This window comes from Columba livia, chromosome 10, assembly GCF_036013475.1.
Source record: "Columba livia isolate bColLiv1 breed racing homer chromosome 10, bColLiv1.pat.W.v2, whole genome shotgun sequence".
In the NCBI taxonomy this organism is placed as follows: Eukaryota; Metazoa; Chordata; class Aves; order Columbiformes; family Columbidae; genus Columba; species Columba livia.
The window spans coordinates 18,313,245-18,335,543 of NC_088611.1; the positions used below are offsets into that span (position 1 = coordinate 18,313,245).

Consider the following 22,299-nt stretch of genomic DNA (forward strand, 5'->3'; position numbering starts at 1 on the left):
GAAGTTTGTTTTCCAGAAGATACTACTGGGCAACCTTAGCTCTGTGTTAATCCCCTTGGCCCTGTCCATCAAATCAGCACATAAACCTGAAATCACCTTTTTAAATGCAAGTGAAACTTTTCCTACAAGAGCAAGCAACTGTTTTGGCAACTGTATATCTTCTACAGGCCTGAAGCCGAGGCGCTTCTCTCTGGGTAGCCCTAACAGCCCTGGAACCAAAGCGTTCCTCTCACATGGTTATGTTACATACAACTGTGATCATATTTGTTCGGAGTACAGACACATAACAGGATCATCAAGAGAAAACCAAAGACATGGCCTTGGTCTCAGATTTAGGCATTTTCATTAAGCGCAGTCACAATATCTCTAAGACAGCGAGTAAAGAACCGAGTGTGTCCCTCCGTTTCCATTCCCTGCAGCATCTCCCTGCTCCTTCTGCGGAGACATCCTAGTTCTCCCAGCACAGGGAAGGTGCTCCCTGCTATTTTCTGTGGCTCCTCATGAGCAGCACCTTGTGTGGTAGCCAAAAATACACACCAGGCTCCTCCTGCTGTCTCCTGCACCTGCCTGGATGTCAGAGAGCTGCGAGCAAAGTGTGATGAAGCAACATCCTCTCTTCCCCAGCTGCCCAGCCACGCAACAAACAGGATCAGGAAACTGATCTGGGTTTAAAGTATCCATTTTTTGCTGGTTCCCCACACAGCTTTGGAAGCAGCTGTACCAGCAGAACCAACGGGGCAGCACAGAGTCGGCTTAAGCAAGAAGTGCTTCCAAAAAGCCTTGGTATTCCCAGAGGTGTGAACTGTCCTGCACACTTCAAGGAGATGTTACCAGCTGATTAAGAACATTGGAAAGAAGAAAGGCAGCCAAAGACACACAGTCCTAGAGGAAGTGTCTCATTTTCTGGACAAGGTTCTTGTGTTCTGTAACACAAGTGCAACAGTCTCTATTTCATAATTATTCTGTAGAGTACAATGACGCAACTAGAAACCAGACTAAAAATTATTTAGCAGCTTTTACAGATATTATCACCGAGAAATGAGGAGGAGAGGGATGGTGATGGGTAGTCTGATTTCTTGACTCTTTAGGATAGCAAATCAAGATTTGGAAATAATCACCATTTTAAATGTTAATTACCACTGCCAGCTTGCAAAAGTCCAGGAAGAAAATGGGGCACCAAGTGTAAGCACATTTGTTTTGAACACTTGTCAGAAAAATTAAGCGTTGCTTGCTCTTACAAAAACAGGAAAAGCAGAAGCACTTGGTTTCTCTTCCCTAAAGACGTCTCGTAGTTACATTTACAGCTTCAGACTTCAGTTTCCCTCTTTGCAGCAAGGGGTTTAATTTTTTCTAATCTTATCTAAGCGTTAAGCAGAAATTCTCCCATCTGACAATCAGTTTGGGCTGTTTTCCAAAGACCCCCTCTCCCACAGCACCCAGTCCACGTGCCAGTGTGGCAGCAGCTGGTTCGCCTTCCTTGGGCAAAGCAGTGGGATGTGTCACCGCTGTGAGGGGAACACAGTGACCACCGCCCTTTTGAACGTGTTATTCTTGTCACGGACACATTTAAGACTGCAAAATTGCATTATGTCGTGTTGGAAGACAAAATAAAAAATGAGAGGCTGTCATCAGAGCCACAGGGCACAGCTAACGCTCAACCAGAAGCAAGACCAACGTGATTCTGAGCTTGTGGGTTGAAGTCCAGAACCACGTTGGCTTAAACTTGCACTAAACTGCAAGTGTTTCCCGATAACTCACTAACATCAGCTCCCTCTGATCCACGTACCATGGTGGGGTCAGACTACTTCTGTCTGTTCAGGCCCTATCAGCATTCCCCCTCCCACCAGAGGTGTTTTCTAAACTAAAATTCCTCTGATCAGAGGCCTTCCAGCACAACCACGGGCACTTCCAAGCGTGGTCTCTCTGAGGCTGCGGGCTGGCTGCTGCACAGCCACGTTTGGATCTACCCCAGGACAGCACATGCCAAGCTGGAGCTGCCCCACCACCTCCTGTCCTTTGCACTCCCAGGAGCTGCTGAACTCAGCAGCTTTTCCCAAGGAAGCCCAAGAGACTCGTGGAGCTGGGGGAGCCCCAGGAAAGCCCGAGGGAGCTCGGCAGCGCCGCGCAGCCCGGACACCGCCGGGTATAATTAGCCACAGCTGCAGCGTGACGGGGCTTCCCCAGCCGGCGGGAGTCCCGGAGCGGCAGCCGCGGAAGCTTCGCGGGGCAGTAGGCCCGGCCGCCTCCACCGGCTGGAGACCGTGGGGACCGGGGGCACCGGGGGCCTTACGGGTCTCGGCCGGCATCGCGCTCCAGGAGGACGATGTGCCGCGGGTAGTGGGCGCAGATCTCGCCGTGCGCGTTGGAGATCACGCTGTAGCGATAGTCCCGGCCGAAGAGCTCCAGGCACCGCCGCTCGATCCGCTCCACCTGCGCACAGGCACCGGTCAGCGCCCCCCGCACCGACACCGCTCCCCGGTGTTCACACCCCCAGTCCCGGTCGTCTCACCTTAGCGGCGGCACCGCCGCCGTCCTTGGCGCGGTACTGTGTCCGGGAGAACTCCAGCAGCAGCTCGGCCAGGGCGCGGTCCCCAGAGCCCGCCGGGGGGCACCCGCGGGCCGCCGCCGCCATGGCCGCGCCGCTACCGGCCCATGGCCCCGCCGCTTCCGCCCTGCCCGCCGCTTCCGCTCGGCCAGCCAATCACCGCCGCGCGGGGCGACGCCCTTTCCGCCCTTTCGTGGGCGTCATCGCCATGCGCCACCGAGCGCCGGTCCGGACCCACCTGCGGGCAGCGAGCAGCCGCGCTGAGCCCCGGCGGGTGAGGAGCCGCCTGGCTCTCGGTGTGGACCGGGAGCGGGGGGAGGAGCGGGACCCGGCCGCGCACCGCAGGCTCAGCACCGGCCGGAGGACGCCGCGGTTTTGCATAAGCCACGTTTAGGCTCGCGGAAGGCCGGGGCGCTGGCAGTCACCGCTCTGAATGAGGAATGGTGGAACGGGTGTTAATTACAGCAGCCCCGCCGGGGGTGTGACCGCACGCACAGCCTGTCGCTGTGGCGGCTGCGCGCTGACCGGCAGCGGGGGCTCCGCCGCACGGGCCGTGCTTGCGAGCAGCGGTGGTCGTGTGCCCGGGGTGGGAGCAGGGCCGTGAGTTTGTACCGGGGTTAACGGGCAGCGCCGTTACACCGCCAGTGGCACCGGGCCGGCGGCTCCTTTGCTCCTGCAGGGGAACATAAAGGCGATTTTTCATCTGCATACGTGTGTTTTGTAAATCAGCTGAGAACTTTGACGAGACTCGGAAGAGAATGAGGCCGCTGGAGCACTTTATAAATAATAAAGCCGAAATCAGCAATAGCACAGGCAACACACCGCATCCCGGGTGCCTTGAGAAGAAAACTGGTCCCGGACAGTCTGGTCTCTGCTGGTGTTTTGGGATCAGTGGGAGGCTGGTGGGTTTTGCAGGGCACCTGCCAGCGCGTACATCCCTCAGGCCACGAGCCCGGCACTCCTGGCCTTGCACACGCGTGTGCCCAGGCCCTGCACCCAGCGCACACGGGGGGCGCTGGATCGGCCCCTGCTGCTCCCAGTGCTGGTGAAGCCCACGCTGGCGGGTTACCCAGGCGGGTCGGGAGGGCCGGCTGCCCGCGCGGGGGGCTCTGCCGCCAACCCGTCGGTGTCCCCGGGGTGGCGGAGGAGCCGGGAGGGTGAACGCCCTCCCCGCGGCTTCTTGCGGCCGGCACGCCCACGCGTGTACCTGCGGGCGTTAACTCTGTGCGGGCCCCGACGTGGGTGAGCAGCCGGCACCGGGGCGAGCCGGAGAGCGGATTCAGTGGGCCGGGTTACCGAAGGGGGCTCGCCGCTGCCTCAGCTCCACCTCACCGACCCACCCCAAACGCTGCGAGCCCGTTCCGAACCTGTCCGAGGCGCCGCGGAGCAGGCTGAACACTGCCGAGCTCATTCCGAACCTTTCCGAGCCTCGGCCGAACGCTGCCGAGCCCGTTCCGAACCTTTCCGAGCCGCCGCGGAGCGGGCCGAACACCGCCGAGCCCCGCTCCGAGTGGGGCCGAGCCCTGGGCGGGCGGAGCCGAAGGCGCCCGAAGCGGCCCGATCCCCGCGGGGCGCGCGCGGCGGGCTGCGCTCGGCTCCGCAGTGGCGGGGACGGGGGGGGCGCGCGTCCGCGCGTGTCGGGGGCGCGCGCGGGGCGCAGAGGCGGCAGCCAAGATGGCGGCGCGGGTGGCGCAGGGGCCGGCAGCCCCCGGGCGAGCTTAGGCCGCGGGCACCCCCTTCCCCCCGCCCCCTGCCCCCCCCCGCCCCGGGCGGGCTCTCCGCCGTCGCGGTGTGTCCCCCCGCACACACCCCCTGCGGCGGCCGGCAGGATGCTGCCCTCGCAAGAAGCCTCCAAGCTCTACCATGACAACTACGTGCGGAACTCGCGCGCCATCGGCGTGCTCTGGGCCATCTTCACCATCTGCTTCGCCATCATCAACGTGGTGGTCTTCATCCAGCCCTACTGGGTGGGCGACAGCGTCAACACCCCCAAGCCCGGGTACTTCGGGCTGTTCCACTACTGCGTGGGCAGCGGGCTGGCGGGCCGGGAGCTGTCGTGCCGCGGCTCCTTCACCGACTTCAGCACCATCCCCTCGGGCGCCTTCCAGGCCGCCGCCTTCTTCGTGCTGCTCTCCATGGTGCTGACGCTGGGCTGCATCACCTGCTTCGCCCTCTTCTTCTTCTGCAACACCGCCACCGTCTACAAGATCTGCGCCTGGATGCAGCTGCTGGCAGGTACCCGCCGGCACCGGGATCGGACCCCTCGTCCCCCCCGACGGGGCTTCTCCGGGCGTTGGGGCGGGGGGTGGGTGTGGGGGGTGCGGGGTTCGCCGGGACGGCGGTGCCAAAGGCGGGCAGTGGGCGCTGGCACCCCAGGCGCTGCTGGTAGGGTCGCTGGCCATAGGGAGCACGAGGGATGCTCAAGGAAGCTGGGCTGGGTACAAGCACTGCAGGATCATGGTTGCAGGAATGAGCCCCGGGGCTTCCTGGAACGCCCCAACCAGGCATCAGCACTGGCAGAGCACCAGGAACAGGTGCCAGCTCAGGGCACTGGCTCTCGAGGGTCCCTATGCAGAGCGTGGCCATGGGGAACATCAGGTTTGCTCAAGGAAGGTGGGCTGGATACAAGCACTGTGGGACCACGTTTTAAGGAACAAACCCTGGGGCTTCTTGGGACATCCAGGCCAGGCAGGAGCACTGACAGAGCACCAGGAATGGGCACCAGCTCAGGGCACTGGCACTCAAGGCTCCCAGGGCAGAGAGTGGCCACAAGAAATACCAGGGTTGCTCAAGGAAGCTGGGCTGGGTACAAGCATTGCAGGATCACAGTTCCAGGAGCCAGCCCTGTGGCTTCCTGGGACACCTGGGCCAGTCATCAGCACTGACAGAGCACCAGAAACAGGTGCCAGCTCCAGGCACTGACACCCAGGGCTCCCTGGGCAGAGGGAACACCAGGGTTGCTCAGGGAAGCTGAGCAGGGTGCAAATGCTGTGAGGCTACAAGGCATCTCAGCCAAGAACCGTCCCCAGGGAATTCCAGGGCTTCCTGGGACACCCAGGACTGACAGAGCACCAGGAATGGGCACCTGTTTCGAGCACTGGCACCTCAGGCTTCCCTGGCAAGATCTGACCCCAGGGAACCATAGGGCCCCCAGGAAAGCTGGGTCAGGAATCCACATCAGGAGACCCCAGAACAGGCACCATCCCTGGGGGTACCTGGACAGCCTGGAGCACCCCAGGACAGCCGGGCCAGGCACTGGCCTTGGAGCACCCTGGGACACCCTGGACCTGAGAGCAGCCCCCTGGGGACCTAGAGCTCCCGGCCACCCCACATCAGGGACTAGTCTCCCTGTCTGCCCAGCCCCATGAGCATCCCTGAGCAAGCCTGCACTTGGGGGGTACCCATTTGGGGGAACCCCCAGCCCTGTAAAAGCACCTGTGCACAGACAGACCCACCACCTCCCCCTTCAAGAGATGTCGTGCCCAGTCCCCTTCCCTCCCTCCAGCATTATGAAAGGGCTGTGAGCACAGACCTTGCCCTGCTTTCTGTGTGAAGACACCCTGAGCACAGCGCTTCCCGCAGAGGGACATCAGATATTTACCTTGATGTCTCCTCAGAAATGACCACAGGCTCAAGCCCGGTCCTTCCCTCCAAAAGTGTCCCTGTCTGTAGATCCTCCTTTGCTTTCTCCACAAAAGAAACCCCACCATAGATGCACCCCAACATCCTCACTCCTCAAAGGGATGCCAATGACCCAAACTTTTCCCCAGAAGGAAACCTGATGCATGTGTTGATGAGGATCCCAAGTGTCCCCTTGTGTGCATACCTCCATGCTGTCCTCACAGAGGGTTTGTCCTTTTGGGAGAAAGACCCTGAGGAGAGATGCTGAGCTTCCCCTGGCAGCAGGACCCTTCACTTCCTTCTCTCTCAATTTTTACTGTGTGTGAAAAGATATTGTGCATACAAAGTGTTAATAGACCCAGAGATTCCACCAGAAGGACCTAGAGCCCCCCATATTCCTAAAGAAAGGACCCCAGCCTGTCTCCCCCAGGAGAAGGGCCCCAATCATTGATGTGGGAGGCTACAGCCCTCCATGCTCGGGCTTGCAGCTCGCCTGGCTCTCTCCCTTGCAGCTGCTTTGGGCTGGAAAGCCTGACCTCTCCTCACCCAGATCAGGACCTGGAACTGCCTTGGCTTATCAGGAAATTCCTTCATCTTTAATTTTCCCCGTTCTGAAGATTTACCGGTTTAAGGCAAGCTCAGAGCCCAAATCCTACTGATTGTCAGCAGCTTAATCAAGTGGCTTGGAGCGCCCGGCCAGTGCTGCTGCCGTGCAGGGAGCTGCGTGGCGGAGGACACAGCACCAAAAGCAGCTCTGGGCTCATCCCCAGTGCCTCCTGTCCCCAGCTCAGGCTGGGGTGGCCACAGCAGCACCCTGCTGCTGTCACCTCTGGGACCCCTTGCCCTGTCCTGGGATGTGTTCCTGCTCACACTTTGCACCTTGTGGGTGTACTTGTATTGCTCACAGCTGCTGGGGCCACGGGCCAGGCCAGGCTTGGCTTGGAGCTCTCCCAAATCAGCACAGCGACGCAGGCTTTCTGTGTTGTGGAAAGTCCAAGGTGGCATTGAGACTGGCCATCCACCCTGCCCTGAGACAGGGGGTCCCGCAGGAGAGGCTGATGTCACCACCAGGGACGCAGAGGCAGTGGGGTGGCGCATTTTGGCAAAAGCGAGTCTCGTCTGGGGGGGCGGGCAGGACTGACCTGCCCTGGGCACATCAGAAGCAGCTGCAGGTGGATGTGTCACCTTCCACATGGAGGAGGAGCTGCTGTGACCCATGGAGAGGACACCAGGGGCCAAATCCTGCGTGTGGAGTGGGGATATGGCCCAACGCAGGCTCTGGCACAGCGTGACCATGGACTTTGGAGATTCACCCACCTGGGAGCCTGGAGGGTCGTGCCAGAGCAGAGGGATTGGAGGGGCAGAGCAGGGAAAGGCATTTCTGCTGTCCTGGGGAGGATTTTAGCTGAAGGACTTGCACTGCTATGGCAGAAGCAACAGCAAGACCCAAAGTTTCATGGTTTCACTGGTGAAAACCTGGTGAACAAGGTGAAAGGCAGAGAGATGGGGCAGAGGTGGGTCCCCCCGTCCCCACAGGGTGGCTGGTGCAGAGGACAGGGCTGCTGAGCGAGGGCATGGACAGAGAGGAGAAAAATCAAGAGCAGGAGGGTGGGGGAAGATGAGAGGATCAGGAATTCAGTATCTCTTTCAGAAAAATTAAAAGTTTAAATCGTCAATGTCTAATTAGTGGACGACAATCAAGGAAAGGTTTAATTAGAGCTTCACAGAAAGCTCCAGCTCAAAAGCTGCTGCCCCGCTAGGAGGAAACTGGATCTAATTAAGAGAAAAGACTCTGCTTTATCACAAATAGAAACATAGCCATCTGCCCTGTTCAAAATCCCAGTAACGCAAAACTGGAGATTTCGCTAAATCCTTCTGTTACAAAACCAGAAACGGGTCTTTAACATGAGCACGTCAACAGCTGCATGACTGACAGCACCCTGATGCCACCCCAGTCCTCAAAATCAGTGTCGGAGTTCCCTCAGCAAGTCCCAGGGGATGACACTTACATGAGGAGCCGTGGGTGATCCCTCTCATCCGTCCTCCGTGGAGGGCACATACTGGAGCAAGCTGAAGGCAGCTGGGCTGGTTCTGTGGGTTCCCCTGTTCCAGTGACCATGTAGCAGTCGTGTGCTGAGACCATAGAATCACAGACTGGTTGGGGTTGAAGGGACCTCTGGAGATCACCCAGTCCAACCCACCTGCTAACGCAGGGTCACCAGAGCAGATCACACAGGGTCACATCCAGGTGGGTTTGAATGTCTCCAGAGAAGGAGATTCCACAGCTGCTCTGGGCAGCCTGGGCCAGGGCTCTGGCACCTCAGAGTAAAGAAGTTTCTCCTCATATTCAGACAGAACCTCCTGTGTTTCAGTCTGTGCCTGTTGCCCCTCACCCTGTCATTTGGCACCAGCACACAGGAGCACCCACCAGCACCAGCACCACACACCGAGCAGGCTGCTTGGGAACCCGAGTGTTTCCTCTGGTTCCCCAGTTCTCTGCTGTCACATAAGACACGCACACCCTGGGAGTTAACTCGGAGCTTTGAACAAAGTTGTTCCAGTGTCTGGCACTAACACCAGCACGAGAGACCCCAGACTCACCGCAGCCACCCTGTGTGTCACTGCAGCCACCCTGTGTGTCACCGCACCACGTCCCTCCCGTGAGGACAGTCACCCCGAGTGGGTCCAGGGCTCTGTTTTCATGAGGGCTTCTGTGTTGAACTTAGGGTCTACTGCGGGCCAAAAGAGGCAGCCAGCTGAGCACACAGCCCCTCTCACATGGGGGAAGGGACTGGCCCTGTTTGAAGGTGTTTCCCCACACTTCAAGCCCAGCAGTCAGTGTGGTGGGACCTTTGAGCTCACTCTGGACAAGCACAATGCGACATGCGGGTGTGATTACACCCAGGGCCGTGTCACTGCCCACAGGGCTGGGATTTGTCTCTATCATTGTCACTTTGGAGTTAATTATACCCCATCCAGGCACATTGCCTGATGAAGAATGTGATAGTATGTGTCCCTCTCAGCCCTTTTCTCCTTTGGGAGACCCCTTGGGAGCTACACTCACCTCTCAGGTGGGCCTTTCCCACCCACCAACGTGGGAACCAGTAGCAAAGACAGAGCCTTGGTCGGCGGCTTCATCTTCTGCACCTGAGCTGCATTTGCCACCGTCTGAGCCGGGGCCCCTGGCACGTGGCACGGCATCATTTCGGCACATCCGCAGAGAGCCCCAAAACACACTGAGCCATGTTAGGACAGGCTCATCTTCCCAACTGGCACTTGCTGGAGGGACAGTGCCTCTCGGAGAGAGTTTGAGGTTTCAAAAAAAAAAAAAGGTTTTCATGGATATGAAAGTAAAGGATTGAAATTCTTAATGAGAAAAGGAGAGATAGATATCACTGCTCCAAACCAGCATAACTGGGACAACTGCTGGGAATGAGGGTGAAACAGGGAGAAATATTACCAATATATGATCTTCCAGCTGAACCTCTTCCACCTGCTGACCTTGCAGCAAAAAAAGATATCACTGCACAAAAACCCCTTGCTTTTGCTGATTTACTGGCTTCTGGCCCCAAAAAATCCTTTCCTGAAGATCTCTCTTCTCCTTCCCCTGCCATTCCTGTTGTGCAGGGGGACAGGAGCAGCGGTGGGGCACAGACCCCATGTCTGTCTGGTGCCTTGTGCTCCGCAGCCACCAGCCCCGGGCTTTGGAAGCAACGTAACCCCCTCCCGTAGCTGTTAATGTGCCCGTGGACCCTCGAGGGGGTGCCCGAGCCGGGTGTTTTGGAGCCGCTCGTGTCCTGGAGCTCGCATCCCTTCACTGTTGTTCCAGATAAAGTACCTGTCAGTTCTGATTCGTACCAACTCGTAACTCTATTCTGAATCCCGCTGGTTTTTTTTTGGCTCAGAAACAGCCTGTGGAGCAAAATGCCGTAAGGAAGCTCCTGTCTGTGTAAATGGCCAGTGCTCGCTGTCCTGAGCACGCTGCCGTTAATTTTCATTTATTTTTGAGGCATTTCTATTTTTAGGAGTGGGGGGGACGTGTTTGTTCCCTCAGCTCAGCTCTCGGGAGATTTCCTAGTGAGAAGCAGCCACTCCAGACCCCAGAGTCACCGCATCTCCCTGTCCCCGGGCTGGGGGCTGCTCTGCAGTGCCCAGGGGCGCCGTGTTGGGGATCTCTAGTGGGGACCCCCCGTGTGCCACCAGCATCGCGGCGAGTGTCTGTGGGCACAGTGAAGGATACAGAGCACCCAGAGCTTCCTCCCCATGAGGGAGACATGGGGGGCTGGGGGGGTCACTGAAATGCCCACGAGGCCAACAGCTCACTGTCCCCAAGCCAGGCTTAACAAGCCCCTTTGGGACCCAGCAGTTGCTGGTTTTCCCCCCAGTTACCCCCACATTCTCCAGTTTTCAGTCCCTCGTGTGTCCTGTGGCAATGGGATGCTCTTTACACCTGTGGCCGGGGAGAATGACCCACATCTCAGCTGCAGGGAATGTCCTTAACCAAGCCAGACTTCACTCAAACCTGCAGACTAAACTCAACAGCAAAAGCGATTAAATAATCAGATTTGAACCGTGCAGGCACAACTGCATTGGAGTGGGGCTCAACAAACACCCAGGTCACTCAGATGGTCCCAGTTAGCTAAATGCACCTTCTGCCGGGATGTTATCCTGCTAGGAGGAGCCTCATCATCTCCCTCCACTAAAATCTCACTCCAGTGTTGCAGCCTGAGTCCTAACAGTGAATTCCCTTCAATTAATTTATTTTGTGAGGATATCAAAAGCCCTTGAGACGTCCATTTCATTTCTGGGGGACCCTGATGAGGGAGCACCAGGGAGCGGGAAGCCGTGAACCAGCCGCAAAACCGAGCTGAGAAATGCCGGGTTCCCCGGGGCCAGAGCTCGGCATGATCCCGCGGGCAGCCCTGCAAACCGCAGCCGCTTTGTCCTCCCTCTGCAAACACCAAAACCCCCGGTCTGAAATCCTGCCGTCCAGCTGGGAAAGCTCTGGAAGAGGGAGCTGGAGCCCAGGGCCACGGGAGGGATGGCAGAGGTGTGTGTGGCAAAGTGTCTGGCTGTCCTCAGTGCCACCGGCAGCAGGGACTGACACCACATCCAGACTGCATATTGGGAGCAATTTCTTCATGGAATGGGTTGTGGGGCATTGGAACAGGCTGCCCAGGGCAGCGGTGGAGTCACCATCCCTGGAGGGGTTTAAAAGGCGTTTGGATGAGGTTCTTAGGGACAGGAGTTAGTGCCAGTGTTGGGTTATGGTTGGACTCGATCTTAAGGGTCTCTCCCAACCAAAATGATTCCATGATCCTCAGAAGAATGGGAATTAAAAGCAAAATAGACAGGAGTTGGTTTATTTTCTTTCCTCTTCAATAGTGGCTCCTTCTGGAGTCATCACCCGTTGGTTTTTACTGTGGTTGCCAGGTGTAGAATAGGCTGTTTTAAACAAATCCCAAGGTTTTCCTGCAGGTCCATGAGGGGCCTCGGGGCATTTGGAGGCGGGTGCTGCGGGCACAGGGACGGGCAGATCCCATCCTGCCGCCCTTGGCCCCGCGGCCAGGGGCTGGTTGAACAGGGTGGCGTGAGCCCCGGGGGGGATCCCCCCTGCGCTCTGTGCTTCAATGTCACTCTGTGCTGCCAGGCACGGGAAGGTGTTTCTAGGACATCGGGGCGGCTTGGGGACACGCAGCAAAGGGAATTACTTGTGACAGAGCTGAGGACTCGGCTTGAGCTGGGAACACAGCAGAGGGGCGAGAGGAGCGCTGCCCTTTGCTGCGAGGAGACCTGCCTTGGGTGGCACGGCCTCACCACGGCCACGTCAGCGAGGGGCTCATGGGACAAGGCCGGTCACCCTCGGGCAGAGATGTTGGGTAACGTGGTGATTCAGGAGCGCTCCTTTGCCGGGGCAGTAAATGTGTAGTTGGATTCTCCCTGATGAGCAGGCTGTGAGCTCTCGGGCAGAGCTCCCGGGGCTGCCCTTGCCCTGGCACCAGCGCGGAGCAGGCGCACAGGTAGAGAAGGAACCGGGCAGAGCCAACCCCGGTGGCCCTGGCAGTGGCTGTGACTGCCTGTCCCCTGTGGCTGTGTCGCGACAACCTGCTGCGCTGGTGGCTCACCTGCTGTGTGTTTTTTCCTGTACCTTTTTAAGTGTCTCTCTGTGTTTGCCTTAAACCCTCCGTCGTATCCTCCGCAAGCGCTGTAGCCCTCCAGCACATCCCTCTGCTGCCTCCTGCATCCCTGTCCCCAGTGCCCTGCCATGTTTGGGACCTGCTGATGTCCTGGGAGACTTCACCTGTGGTAGTGCAGAGCAGCGAGTGCACAGCAAGCTCCTGCTTTACCGGGGCAGCCTGATCCACCTGGAGTCCAAATGCTCAGAAATGCAGGGGAAATACTGATGTTTGCAGGGTCCAGGGACAGCCCCAGGGGCTGCTGTTCCACTGAGCACCAAAAGCTGGGAGCCCACCTGAGCCCCCACTGGTGCAGGTAAAATTGGCACCCGATTATTTTTTACTTATTTTTGCCTTTTTTTGCGTTAATATGTTTAGCCTTCCCAGCTGACACTGGGTGAGGAGCTATTGTACTGGTTGTAGTTAGAAAAAGCGTCACCTCCTTACCTTGAAACTCACAGGCTTTGTCTCAGTGTTTCCCTCCCCGTTCATCCTGGTGCTCCCCACGTCCCCCTGCTCGTCACGGTGCGGGTGGGACGGCGGCAGCACGGCCGCGAGGTGCTCGGATGCGGGTGCTCCCAGGATGCCGACCCCCTGGCAGGCAGCATCCCTGCCTGCAGCGCGCCGGTAGCTCCTGCCCACGCACCAGGATCCTGCGGTGACGAGGGAAACCTGTAGGGAATCCCCGATCCTGTGGCTGATGCTCCAAGAAACCCAAATCCTGATGTCCCCACTTGTGCATGAGCCAGGTTTGGGGCAGCCACGCGCAAACGCAGTCCCCAGGGCAGCGGTGGCTGTCACCTGCTGTGCTGCCAACCACGGGCTGTGATCACACACTGACCGGGGGGCTCAACCACCCCTGGGGCCCCCTGACGCTTCTCCCTCCTCTGCCCCCCGCAGCGCTCTGCCTGGTGCTGGGCTGCATGATCTTTCCCGATGGCTGGGATGCAGAGACCATCCGGGACATGTGCGGGGAGAAGACGGGGAAATACTCCCTGGGCGACTGCTCCGTGCGCTGGGCGTACATCCTGGCCATCATCGGCATCCTCAACGCCCTCATCCTCTCCTTCCTGGCCTTCGTCCTCGGCAACCGGCAGAACGACCTGCTGCACGAGGAGCTCAAGACAGAGAGCAAAGGTGAGCACCGAAGAGCCAGGGGGCTCGGCCAGGTGAGGGTCTCGTGGGCTGAACTGGCACAGCGAGGCTGCGGGGGAGCGGGCGGCCGAGCCCCTGCCCTGCCTGACACCCTCTCTTCTGTTTCCACAGATTTTGTCGGCATCGCGGTAAGTCCTGAGCGTCACCATCCTCTCCCGCAGCCCTGACCCTGTGTGGTGTGTCTGTGCTGGGTGGCCCCGTGTGGGATGGGATGGGGGACCTTGCCTGCACAGGGCAGTGGGGACAAGGGGCCGTTGGGGACGGGTATGTGCGTGGCATGTGCTTGGAGGCACGACGGTGGAGCCAGGTCTGCCCTGCGCCGGCCCCGACCCGCTGTGCTCTCCCCACAGAGGATATAAGGCTGAGCGCCCGCAGCAGGACCCTCTTCCCACGGCCGGCAGTCTGGGCGCTCCCTCCCCATCCTGCCCTCCATCTGCTGCCAGTGGCCGCGCAGAACCCCACGCCGCCCCCCGGGCCCTGCCGCTCACGCCGGAGACGTGCCAGCCGCCCACCGCGTCCACGGCCACCTCCATGTCCACGCTGGCACCGCCATCTCACGCACCCTGCCAGCCCCGCGCCCCTCGCCGCCCGCAGACCGCCGCGGGAGGATGCCCCAGACCTGCTTCGTTCAAAAACAGCATCCAACTGTGGTTTTGTTTCAAGGAAAAAACAGAGTTTTTAACAGATTTCTACATCCCCAGGACTCCTGACCCGCTGCCTCCCACCCGAACGTGCGCCCACTGACGCCCTGTGCCGGCTGCTCCGGGCCCCAGCCCCTCCCCGCTCCCATTTTGTACAGCTCCGTGATCCTGTCTCCATGGCTGGGGGACCCGGTGGCCAGGATGGGGCCCAGCCTTTACTTTCATGTGTAAATTCATATTCTCTAAACAGGGTAAAGTGACTCGAGCCCCCTCGTCCCCCTGCGGGACATGGTGTTCCTGGCACGTGGCCGCAGCTGCTGCTCGCTGTCCCCAGCGCGGGGACCGCAGGGGTCTCGCTGCTGCCGGCCACGGGGACACCCGACTCGCGCCGCTGCTGAATGTAAACCCTGGTAAGTGGGAGCAGCTGAACATGCAAACCCCCCTGGGTGGGCACAGGAGGAGCCCCCACCAGCCCCCTCCCCAAGCCGGCCGCAGGCTGTTGCCAAACACCTTCCCTCCCTATACGGTGCTTTATCTCCACTCGTGACAGCAAGGCTCTCCCTGCTACACACAGCTGGGGGGACCCGGGCACTCCTGTGCCTACCCTGGCTGTGTCCCCTGGCTGCCCCTTGCTGCCACATGGCAATGGCCCGTGGGGAAGTGGCAGAACTGAGCCCAGCAGCCCCTGAGCACGACCCGGCCCCCATTGCACACACACGACACCCCGGCACGGGCGGCCGCGGCACAGCCGCAGCTCTGCTGGCCAGGCCGGTGCGTGTGGGCCAGCAACGCAATAAAGTCCTCAGCACTGGCCGCGTCTGGGTGCAAGTGTCCGGGGGCTGTTTGCAGGGCCCCAGGCAGGGTAGGGCCCCCAGCTCCCCAGGGAGCTCGCGGGGGCCCTGGCAGGGCTGGGCAAAGCCTGGGAGCAGGGCCAAGCCGGGCGCAGGGAGCAGAGCGGGACTGTGAGCCTGGGACGGGCAGAGGAGCTGCTGCCTGTCTGCAGGCAGCGGGGCAGGGTCACAGCATGGGGAGGCTGCTGGAGACGCAGCAAGGGGCCCTGCAGGAACCACCACCCACCCAGGGCTGGTGGGAGCTGGTAAGTTGCTCTGTGGGGTGGCGGTAAAGGACGGAGCTGTGCCGAAACACCCACCAGCAGCCAGAGTCACCTGGGACGGCGTGGGTGCTGGCACTCCTTATGCCAACAGCCTCTGACAAGCCTGGCGGCATCTGCATCCCTCCAGTGGCAACCGCATCCATCTGGTGGCATCCGCATCCCTCCAGAGCCTCCTCCCTGGAGCGGGGCCGGCAGGAGCCCCCGCGCCCGGCCCTGGCAGCGCCCGGGTCTCGCCAGCTTGTGAGCGCTGCTGCCGGCTGAATTGGAAAAAAACAAAGGAAGAAAAAAAATATCAGTGGAGAAGGGAATACAGTAGCTGTAATATATCTGTATTTTAGTACAAAGTTTGATACAGTGTTTCACAAAAACCTTATTGAAAAATATAATTCAAACCAGACCAGTTCGGAGCCCTGTGGTGTGGAGTGGGGGGACGGGCTTCTCTGGGCATGGATGGTAAAGACAGGGGGTTTTGCAAGGAGGATGATGAAGGACCCTGCGTGGGCATCAGCCACGGTCACACAGGGCAGGGAGAGTGCCTGGGAGGGGAGGGTGGGAGCCCACCCCACGCTGCACCCCGGGGGGCTGAGCCTCTGTCCACAGGTCCCCAGGGAAAGCATCTGTCCCACCCAGGGCAAGGTGGGAGCAACGGGGTCCCATCCATCCCTAGGAGTGTTTCAACCCTCCCCTTCTGCCCGTCTGTGGGTTACCCGGGACTGCAGAGCCACGGTGAACCACAGGTGGTCTGCTCTGTGGGACCCTCCCCAAATTCGGCAAATTTCTGCATCTTGATGGAAAAACTCCCACGGCACGTCAGCCCGGTGGGGCGCTCCGGCACAGGAGCAGGGGCTGTGCGAGCGCACGGGCAGCCTGGGGACCTCCGGTACGCCTGCAGAGCTTTGGCCAGCGTCGGCCCCTGGCACAGGACACCTGACAGCCGGGGGCAAGCCCCACGGCACCGAGAGACAGAGGGATGGGCACAGGCAGCCACCAGGAGAGGAGTGGAGAGTTTGTCACTGCCCACAGCTGATTTGGGGATGGCATAGAGGAGATGGACTCAGGCCCTTCTGGGGGACGTGCAGGGACAGGATGAGCCACAACACAGTCCCACGAGGTGTCGGGGAATGTTTTCATGGCGAGGGCAGTTGAACATGGGAGGTGTTGGGCACCCGGGACGTGCCAGCTCTGAGGAGCAGCACCTGGAGGCTCATCTGCTCTGCTCCAGGCTCAGCCCGTCTCGGGCTTCCTAAGGAAAAGCCAAAAAGCAGCAAGAAAACTAAAAGCCCATGGCATCCACACACCAAACCCGTTTTGAAGCAGGTGAAGCGGCACGGGGCACATCCTCCAGCACATCGCCTCCCTGAACGAGCGTGAGCGAGGAGAGCAGCAGCCCACCCACAACCTCACCACCCCAAAACTGCCCTTTCCCGGGAACTGCGGCTCCCAAAGAGCCCCCAAAATCCCAGCAAAAGGGGGATCCGTGGGGCTGCTCCTACAAGGTTGTCATTTACCCTGCAGGGACAGGGAAGAGGCACCAACATGCTCCACCCCGCAACCTGAAGATGGTATAAGGAAACAGACACTTGCAAAAATACCGCTTTTTCAAGTTAAGTATTTTTATTATCAAAATTATTACATCTCTTGTGAAAGTTCAAATGTTACAGCATGGTGTAAAAACTCCACTAGAGTAAGAAGCTACAGCCCCCACCTTTCCAAGAGCTTTCCAGGGTCCCTCCCTCCTGCCCCCCTGCTGCGCCCAAAGGTGCCGGAGCCTCTGGCCGAGGCCCCCCCGGCCCCCTCCTGCCGCCCGGCAGGGCAGAGCCCGCCTGCCCCGTGCTGGTCAGAGCACGGACGGGGAGGCTGCACCCCCAGGGCTAAGCCGAGTGAAGTTTACACCTATTTTATACAGTATACAGACACCCGACTGCGCGGGTGACAAGTTCCATCCCAACACGCTCACAGCCAGACAGTGTGAGAAAGTTACTCTTTGTTTCAATATTTTAAAAGTCTCCCCTAGGTTGAACAAACACCTGATTTCAATTGTGAATTAGAGAAACCTGTAACAGTCCTAAAAAAAAAACAAAACAAAAAAAAAAGAAGACTGTGCATCTGAAAAGACAGGGGAGACAGACTCACAGCATCATGTTATCCAAGAGAAAGGAGAAGTTCCACTGCAGCACCAGGGATGACACCTGTCGTATATTAGCTAACCTACTATGGTTATAACTGAATATAAAATTAGATAAATAAAAACACGCCCGATATTACAGTAAACAAGTGAGAAAGAAGCTGGCAATCGTATGGAACTGAACAGACAGCGCACCGTGTCTGGGCTGGCTCTGCTGCCGCGCTCGGGAAAGACGCCCCATCCCGCACGGCACGGACCGCGGCCCCCCGAGCACCCCGCAGTGTCACCGGCACTGCTCCCAGCCCTGCAGACCCTCGGCAGCGACAGGCACACACGCTCCAACCCCTCCCGGCCCCGTTCACATTTGCGGAGACTCTGTTGTCCTGGAAAAGGCTCCGACCAGGGCAGCCGTGACCCAGGCCCAAAGGCAGCCGTGACCCAGGCCCAAAGGCAGCCGCGCGCGCTCGTCTGCTCGTGACTGGAATGATCGTAAGGGATTTAAGCCCTCCCCAGAACGCACCGAGAACCTGACCTATAAAGAGAGCTTTGGGATTGGAGTTCAACTTCCCCCCATGTTTTCTTGAAACTGCTTTCGCGTTCAAAACGATGTCCGTACTGCATCGCGAGTGACTGTGGCCACGGGCACAGACGAGAGGCAGAGGCTGCGCCACAGTCATTGCACTTGAACCATTTGCCTTGTTTTTTTTCTTGTTTTTTTTTTTTTTTTTTTTCTTTTTTTTTTCTTTTTTTTTGCAATGTACCCACGCCTCAGAACAGCTTTGCTACAGTCTCTGCCTCAGAGAAATCTGTGTTCTCCCACAAGGCCAGAGGCCAATACTGCTCACAAATCTCACCCGTGCGTCTCAGACCTCAGCCTCTGACCCCTGGCACCCCAGCATTGGGTGCAAGCTCCCAACACCGGCCCAGGAGCCACTTCCAGAGGTGACTGGAAGGAGCTATGGGCAGTTTTGTTCTCCTGGAGTCCAGGCAGCCCTAGGAAAGTCCTGTCTGAGTCTTCACTCCAGAACCTTGAAGCTGCTGAAGTCTGTACTGATGGACACTGCTTCCCCCGCGGTGCGGATAGTGTTGTGCATTGGAAATCACCGCCCCCCGGGAGCCCTGGTAGAGAACAGACTGCCCCGAATTGGGCAGATTGATAGTCCGCAAGTCTGACTGTAGTGACCTAGAGCTTTGGGGAGCGGAGGTGGAGCCTGACGCGCCCGCGCAGGGCTGGGAGCCCGACTCGGAGGAAAGAGAGTCCCCAGCCGCAGGCTGTGCTGGGCTGGCAGCAGCAGGACAGCCCTTCTTCAGGAGGCTGCTGCTGCCAGAGTGCTGCTGGCTGCCGTAATACCCCGAATTCCCTGCAAACAGGGCAGAGGAGTCTGTGGAGGCTGAGTGGGCAGGGCTGGAGTACGAGGCGGAGGAGAGGGGTGTTTCCGAGGCGGCGTGAGAGAGGCCGTGAGCCGTCCTCTGCGCGGCTGCTCGGTAGCTGTAGCCAGGAGACGGAGCGAGGTGTCCTCGGTACGGGGACGAACTCTGCTGGAGGAGGGTCTGCGATTCTGCCTGGGGACTGTCAGACTGCAGGAGCTGAACCAGTTGGAAGGAAAAGAAAAAAGAAAAGAAAATGCATGTCAGACTGACTTCCCCATTTCCTACCTCCACATGCCAAAGGCAGTTAGTGCAGCAGGATTATGAAAAACTGGCAGCCCAACCTGGTTTTCCCCCTAACAGTGATAAATGCTGTACTTCAGAACGGGCAGATAATATGGGAAAGGGTTTACCTGGTAGCTGTATCGGGAAGGACTGTAAACTGCTGGTCCTTTGTGGGCTTCTGGAGTGTCTCCTTCTGCTGTGTCTGTGATGTACAGGCAACATGTTAAACCTCATGCACTCCAGGCTGAGGCCACAGCAGTTCCCTCCCAAATGACACCCGCACACATCCCAGCCACTGTGTTCTGCACCCAGCTACAGCTCAGACAAGAGCAGCTTCTCCAGCCACCAGCAAAGGTGAAGAACCTTGGTAAAAGGCAACTTGGAAAACACTGACATGCACAAATCAGCGACACGCGTCAGGAACTGCTGCTTTTCTTCCCCCAGCTCTCTGTGATTTAGCACAAAGCTCAGCTGCCTCGGCCCAGCCTGTCTGAACAGCTGCAGCTGGTGACACCACCGCAGACACCTGGTGCTCCCTTGGCTTTTCCAGAATGATCTGAGAGGCAGGAGACAGTTTCTAAGGACCCAGCAGTTCTCCACTGAGCCTTGGTCCTAGGAATCCACGCTGGCTATGGCTACAGCCGGGGAGGTGGAACTGTCCCTGTGCAGGGGTTGCCAGCAGGATCCTGCTGCCGCTTTCCCTCAAAGGCAGATCTGGACGCTGCCAAAGGCTGAAGACCCGCGCTGCCGGGGCTCCCGGCACCCTGCTGCTGCTCTGGGGAGTACGCTTTACCAGTGGAGCTGCTCCAGATAGTTACTCCCACACCTCAGAAATGCCAGATTCAGAAACAGAGCAAGATGATGGAAATGCTTTGATGTTTGAGGGGTAACAGCAGCACAGTACCCACTGATCCACCTTAGTTATGTGAGAGATTGAAAGGAATAAGCTGCTTTTTGACAGAACAAGACTTTCTAGCACCTGTACCTTACACAGCAGGTGAGCTTCTTGTCCTACCAAATAACTGAACCTTTACTGGGGCAGGCAAGGACTCCCTGCCAGCAACCCAGCCTCTTTGCCATGTGTTTTCCACTTGTCTCTACCATAACCACGGGGCTCAGCTGGTGACTGTGCTTTCTTTAGCAGGGAGTGAAACTGGTGAGACTAGAAGATTTCACATCAGAGTTCTGCTGCAGCCTAACGAGACAGAGCTGTTTATCTGCAGCATCTCAGGGATTCTCAGCAGCCACGTTTGAAATGCCTCGGTGAAATAGTGTCGGTATTAGTATCAAATTTGTGTGACAGATGTGTCTCAGTCATGAAACAAGACACGCTGCTTTAGCCTGCTCTCTCTGCTTCTGCCAGACAGGTCTGGCTTTGCACCAGAAACACGGGCACGAGCACCAGTGCCAGCAGTGCCCGCGGCTCTGCTGCGGTTGTCCCCTCTGCGTGACACCACAGTCGCTGGCTCAGCTAAACAGGGATCTGGATGGAGTTGTCTTGTCTGCTGTTGAGGTTCAGAAGCCTCTTCCTCGGGGCACAGGACCTGCACAGACACCGGGGCACGAAGCTTCCAGCACGTGTCCTGTGCCACCTTCTGTTTTCTGACGTTACACCTGATGCACCCTGGAGAAAGCTGGAGATCATCCAGGTCTAAGAGAAGAGGGATATGGGCTCGGGCAGTATCTGAATAACAACAAAGTACGCTTTGCAGGAGACTCTTGTAAAGCATTGCTGATGCTAAAGAGGAAGGTACAACCAACTTCACAGACAAGTTTGCAAAGTTCTTCCAGCCCATCATTTCCCACCGACCAAGCGTCCAAAAGCTCCCTCTTCCTACCTGCATCTCTCTCGACGGCGCTGTCGCAGGTAGGCGAGGATTCACGTCTCTGCGACACCTTCGCGCCACTTCGCAGCACCTTCTCAAGGATTCCTCGTCCCTCTCGAAGCCTTTCCACCGACGTGGGGACCATCCTGCAACAAAAAACCGGTCAGAGCTGAGGATTCCTCTTCTACAGCCCAGAGCAACGTCACCAACGCCCAAGGGGTCTGTGGGGTCCTTGGTATAATCAAAGAACAGGTTTACGTTTCTGTTTAAATTCACCGGTATGATGTTAGTGCAAATGCAAAGCCCCGGCACAGAAGGGAGGGATCAGAGACCAGCAGATGAGGAATAAACTTCTGAGCTGCTTTGGCAATGTAAATATCTCCTGTGGGATTCCAGCCTGCCAGTCACCGGCTGCCATGACAGCACTGCCCTCAGAAATGCAGAATCTTCACTCTTACCAAAAACACGGTACAAACATCCCGTTCAGTAAACCACCTGATTACAGGACACCATCTCCCAGAAAAACTGTTTTGAGATTCAACAGCATTTCAAAAATCCTGGTATTGTTTTGAAATTAAACGCAGTTATTTTGCATAGATTACTTTTACTCAAACTAACAAGAAGCAAACCCAATGCCTTAACGATAATACAGTGTCAAGATAGTGCAGTCAGGTAATGCAACGTTCCTGGAGCAGAGCTAGGTTGGCCATTAATGCTACTTTGTCCCACTCATTCTGTAACGTGAAAATTCTCTGCTCAAGATCAGTGCTAGATCTTGTTCCGTTATATATGACAAGTGTCTAGTCTGAGGGTGAAAAGTGGCTTTCCTAAAGCCAAACTGTAGAAGGAAAAAGAAAGCCACAGGCAAATCCCAGAGCCCTCGGTCAATATTTCATCTGCCATCCACAAGACCATCCAAATCTCTTTGGAAATATGTGTTTTAACCTACAAGATCACAGTACCTTGATCAGGGATTCACGATGCTTCTATGCTAGACACCGAAGAACACGCGCCTTAAAAATGCCTGAATTTAAATATTTAGTATAACATTAAATGTACTGCATACCACATCAGTATGCAGCTTAACACCATATTAACAGATTTCTGTATTTAACTTTTTTCTTTTTAAAGATATATTTAAACCTGTGCTTTACACTAGCTTATTTTTTTTTAATAACTAAATAGCCCAGACATTGATGTTCACCCCTCAATGAAGCAGAAGGGAAAAGGGGCCAGAGTTCACACCTCATGGAGGTGAATGGGGTGAGGGGGTGAATTCACACCTTCGTTGCTGCTATTGTTTTGCTGGAGACAGTTTTCTGCAAGGCTGGGTTTACTGGGCAGCAGCACATCTGTTTACATTGTGATGGCTGTATCTTGGCAACTGAAAGAGACAGAAACTTCATTTTTTTTAAATGAAAGCTATTGGCAAATATTGTAGAA

At 57.4% G+C, this 22,299-nt stretch overlaps 3 protein-coding genes across 10 annotated transcripts in view; 1 reads left to right on the forward strand and 2 right to left on the reverse strand.

Moving 5' to 3' along the window:
* The window catches only part of MTMR14 (myotubularin related protein 14), a 32,358-nt gene extending 29,658 nt beyond the window's left edge, over positions 1-2,700 (reverse strand). For both annotated transcript variants that reach the window (XM_065074680.1, XM_065074679.1), the window contains exons 1-2: positions 2,510-2,700; positions 2,291-2,430 (exon numbers count right to left, since the gene is read on the reverse strand). In XM_065074680.1, coding sequence (XP_064930752.1) covers positions 2,291-2,430; positions 2,510-2,632 — 263 coding nt within the window. In that variant the 5' untranslated portion in view covers positions 2,633-2,700. The remainder of the gene's footprint in view (positions 1-2,290; positions 2,431-2,509) is intronic.
* A 133-nt stretch (positions 2,701-2,833) lies between these two features.
* LHFPL4 (LHFPL tetraspan subfamily member 4) lies at positions 2,834-15,649 on the forward strand. Its single transcript, XM_065074721.1, has 4 exons — positions 2,834-4,780; positions 13,243-13,479; positions 13,609-13,625; positions 13,848-15,649. Exons 1-4 carry the CDS (start codon positions 4,375-4,377, stop codon positions 13,854-13,856), a joined length of 669 nt encoding a protein of 222 aa, XP_064930793.1. The 5' UTR covers positions 2,834-4,374; the 3' UTR covers positions 13,857-15,649.
* Positions 15,650-18,073: 2,424 nt separating this feature from the next.
* The window catches only part of SETD5 (SET domain containing 5), a 64,082-nt gene continuing 59,856 nt past the window's right edge, over positions 18,074-22,299 (reverse strand). For 6 of the 7 annotated variants that reach the window (XM_065074630.1, XM_065074629.1, XM_065074628.1 and 3 more), the window contains 3 exons: positions 20,869-21,002; positions 19,159-19,232; positions 18,074-18,964 (listed from right to left, as the gene is read on the reverse strand). In XM_065074630.1, the coding sequence (XP_064930702.1) occupies positions 18,371-18,964; positions 19,159-19,232; positions 20,869-21,002 (802 nt within the window). In that variant the 3' untranslated portion in view covers positions 18,074-18,370. The other variant, XM_065074634.1, reaches the window with a different exon arrangement.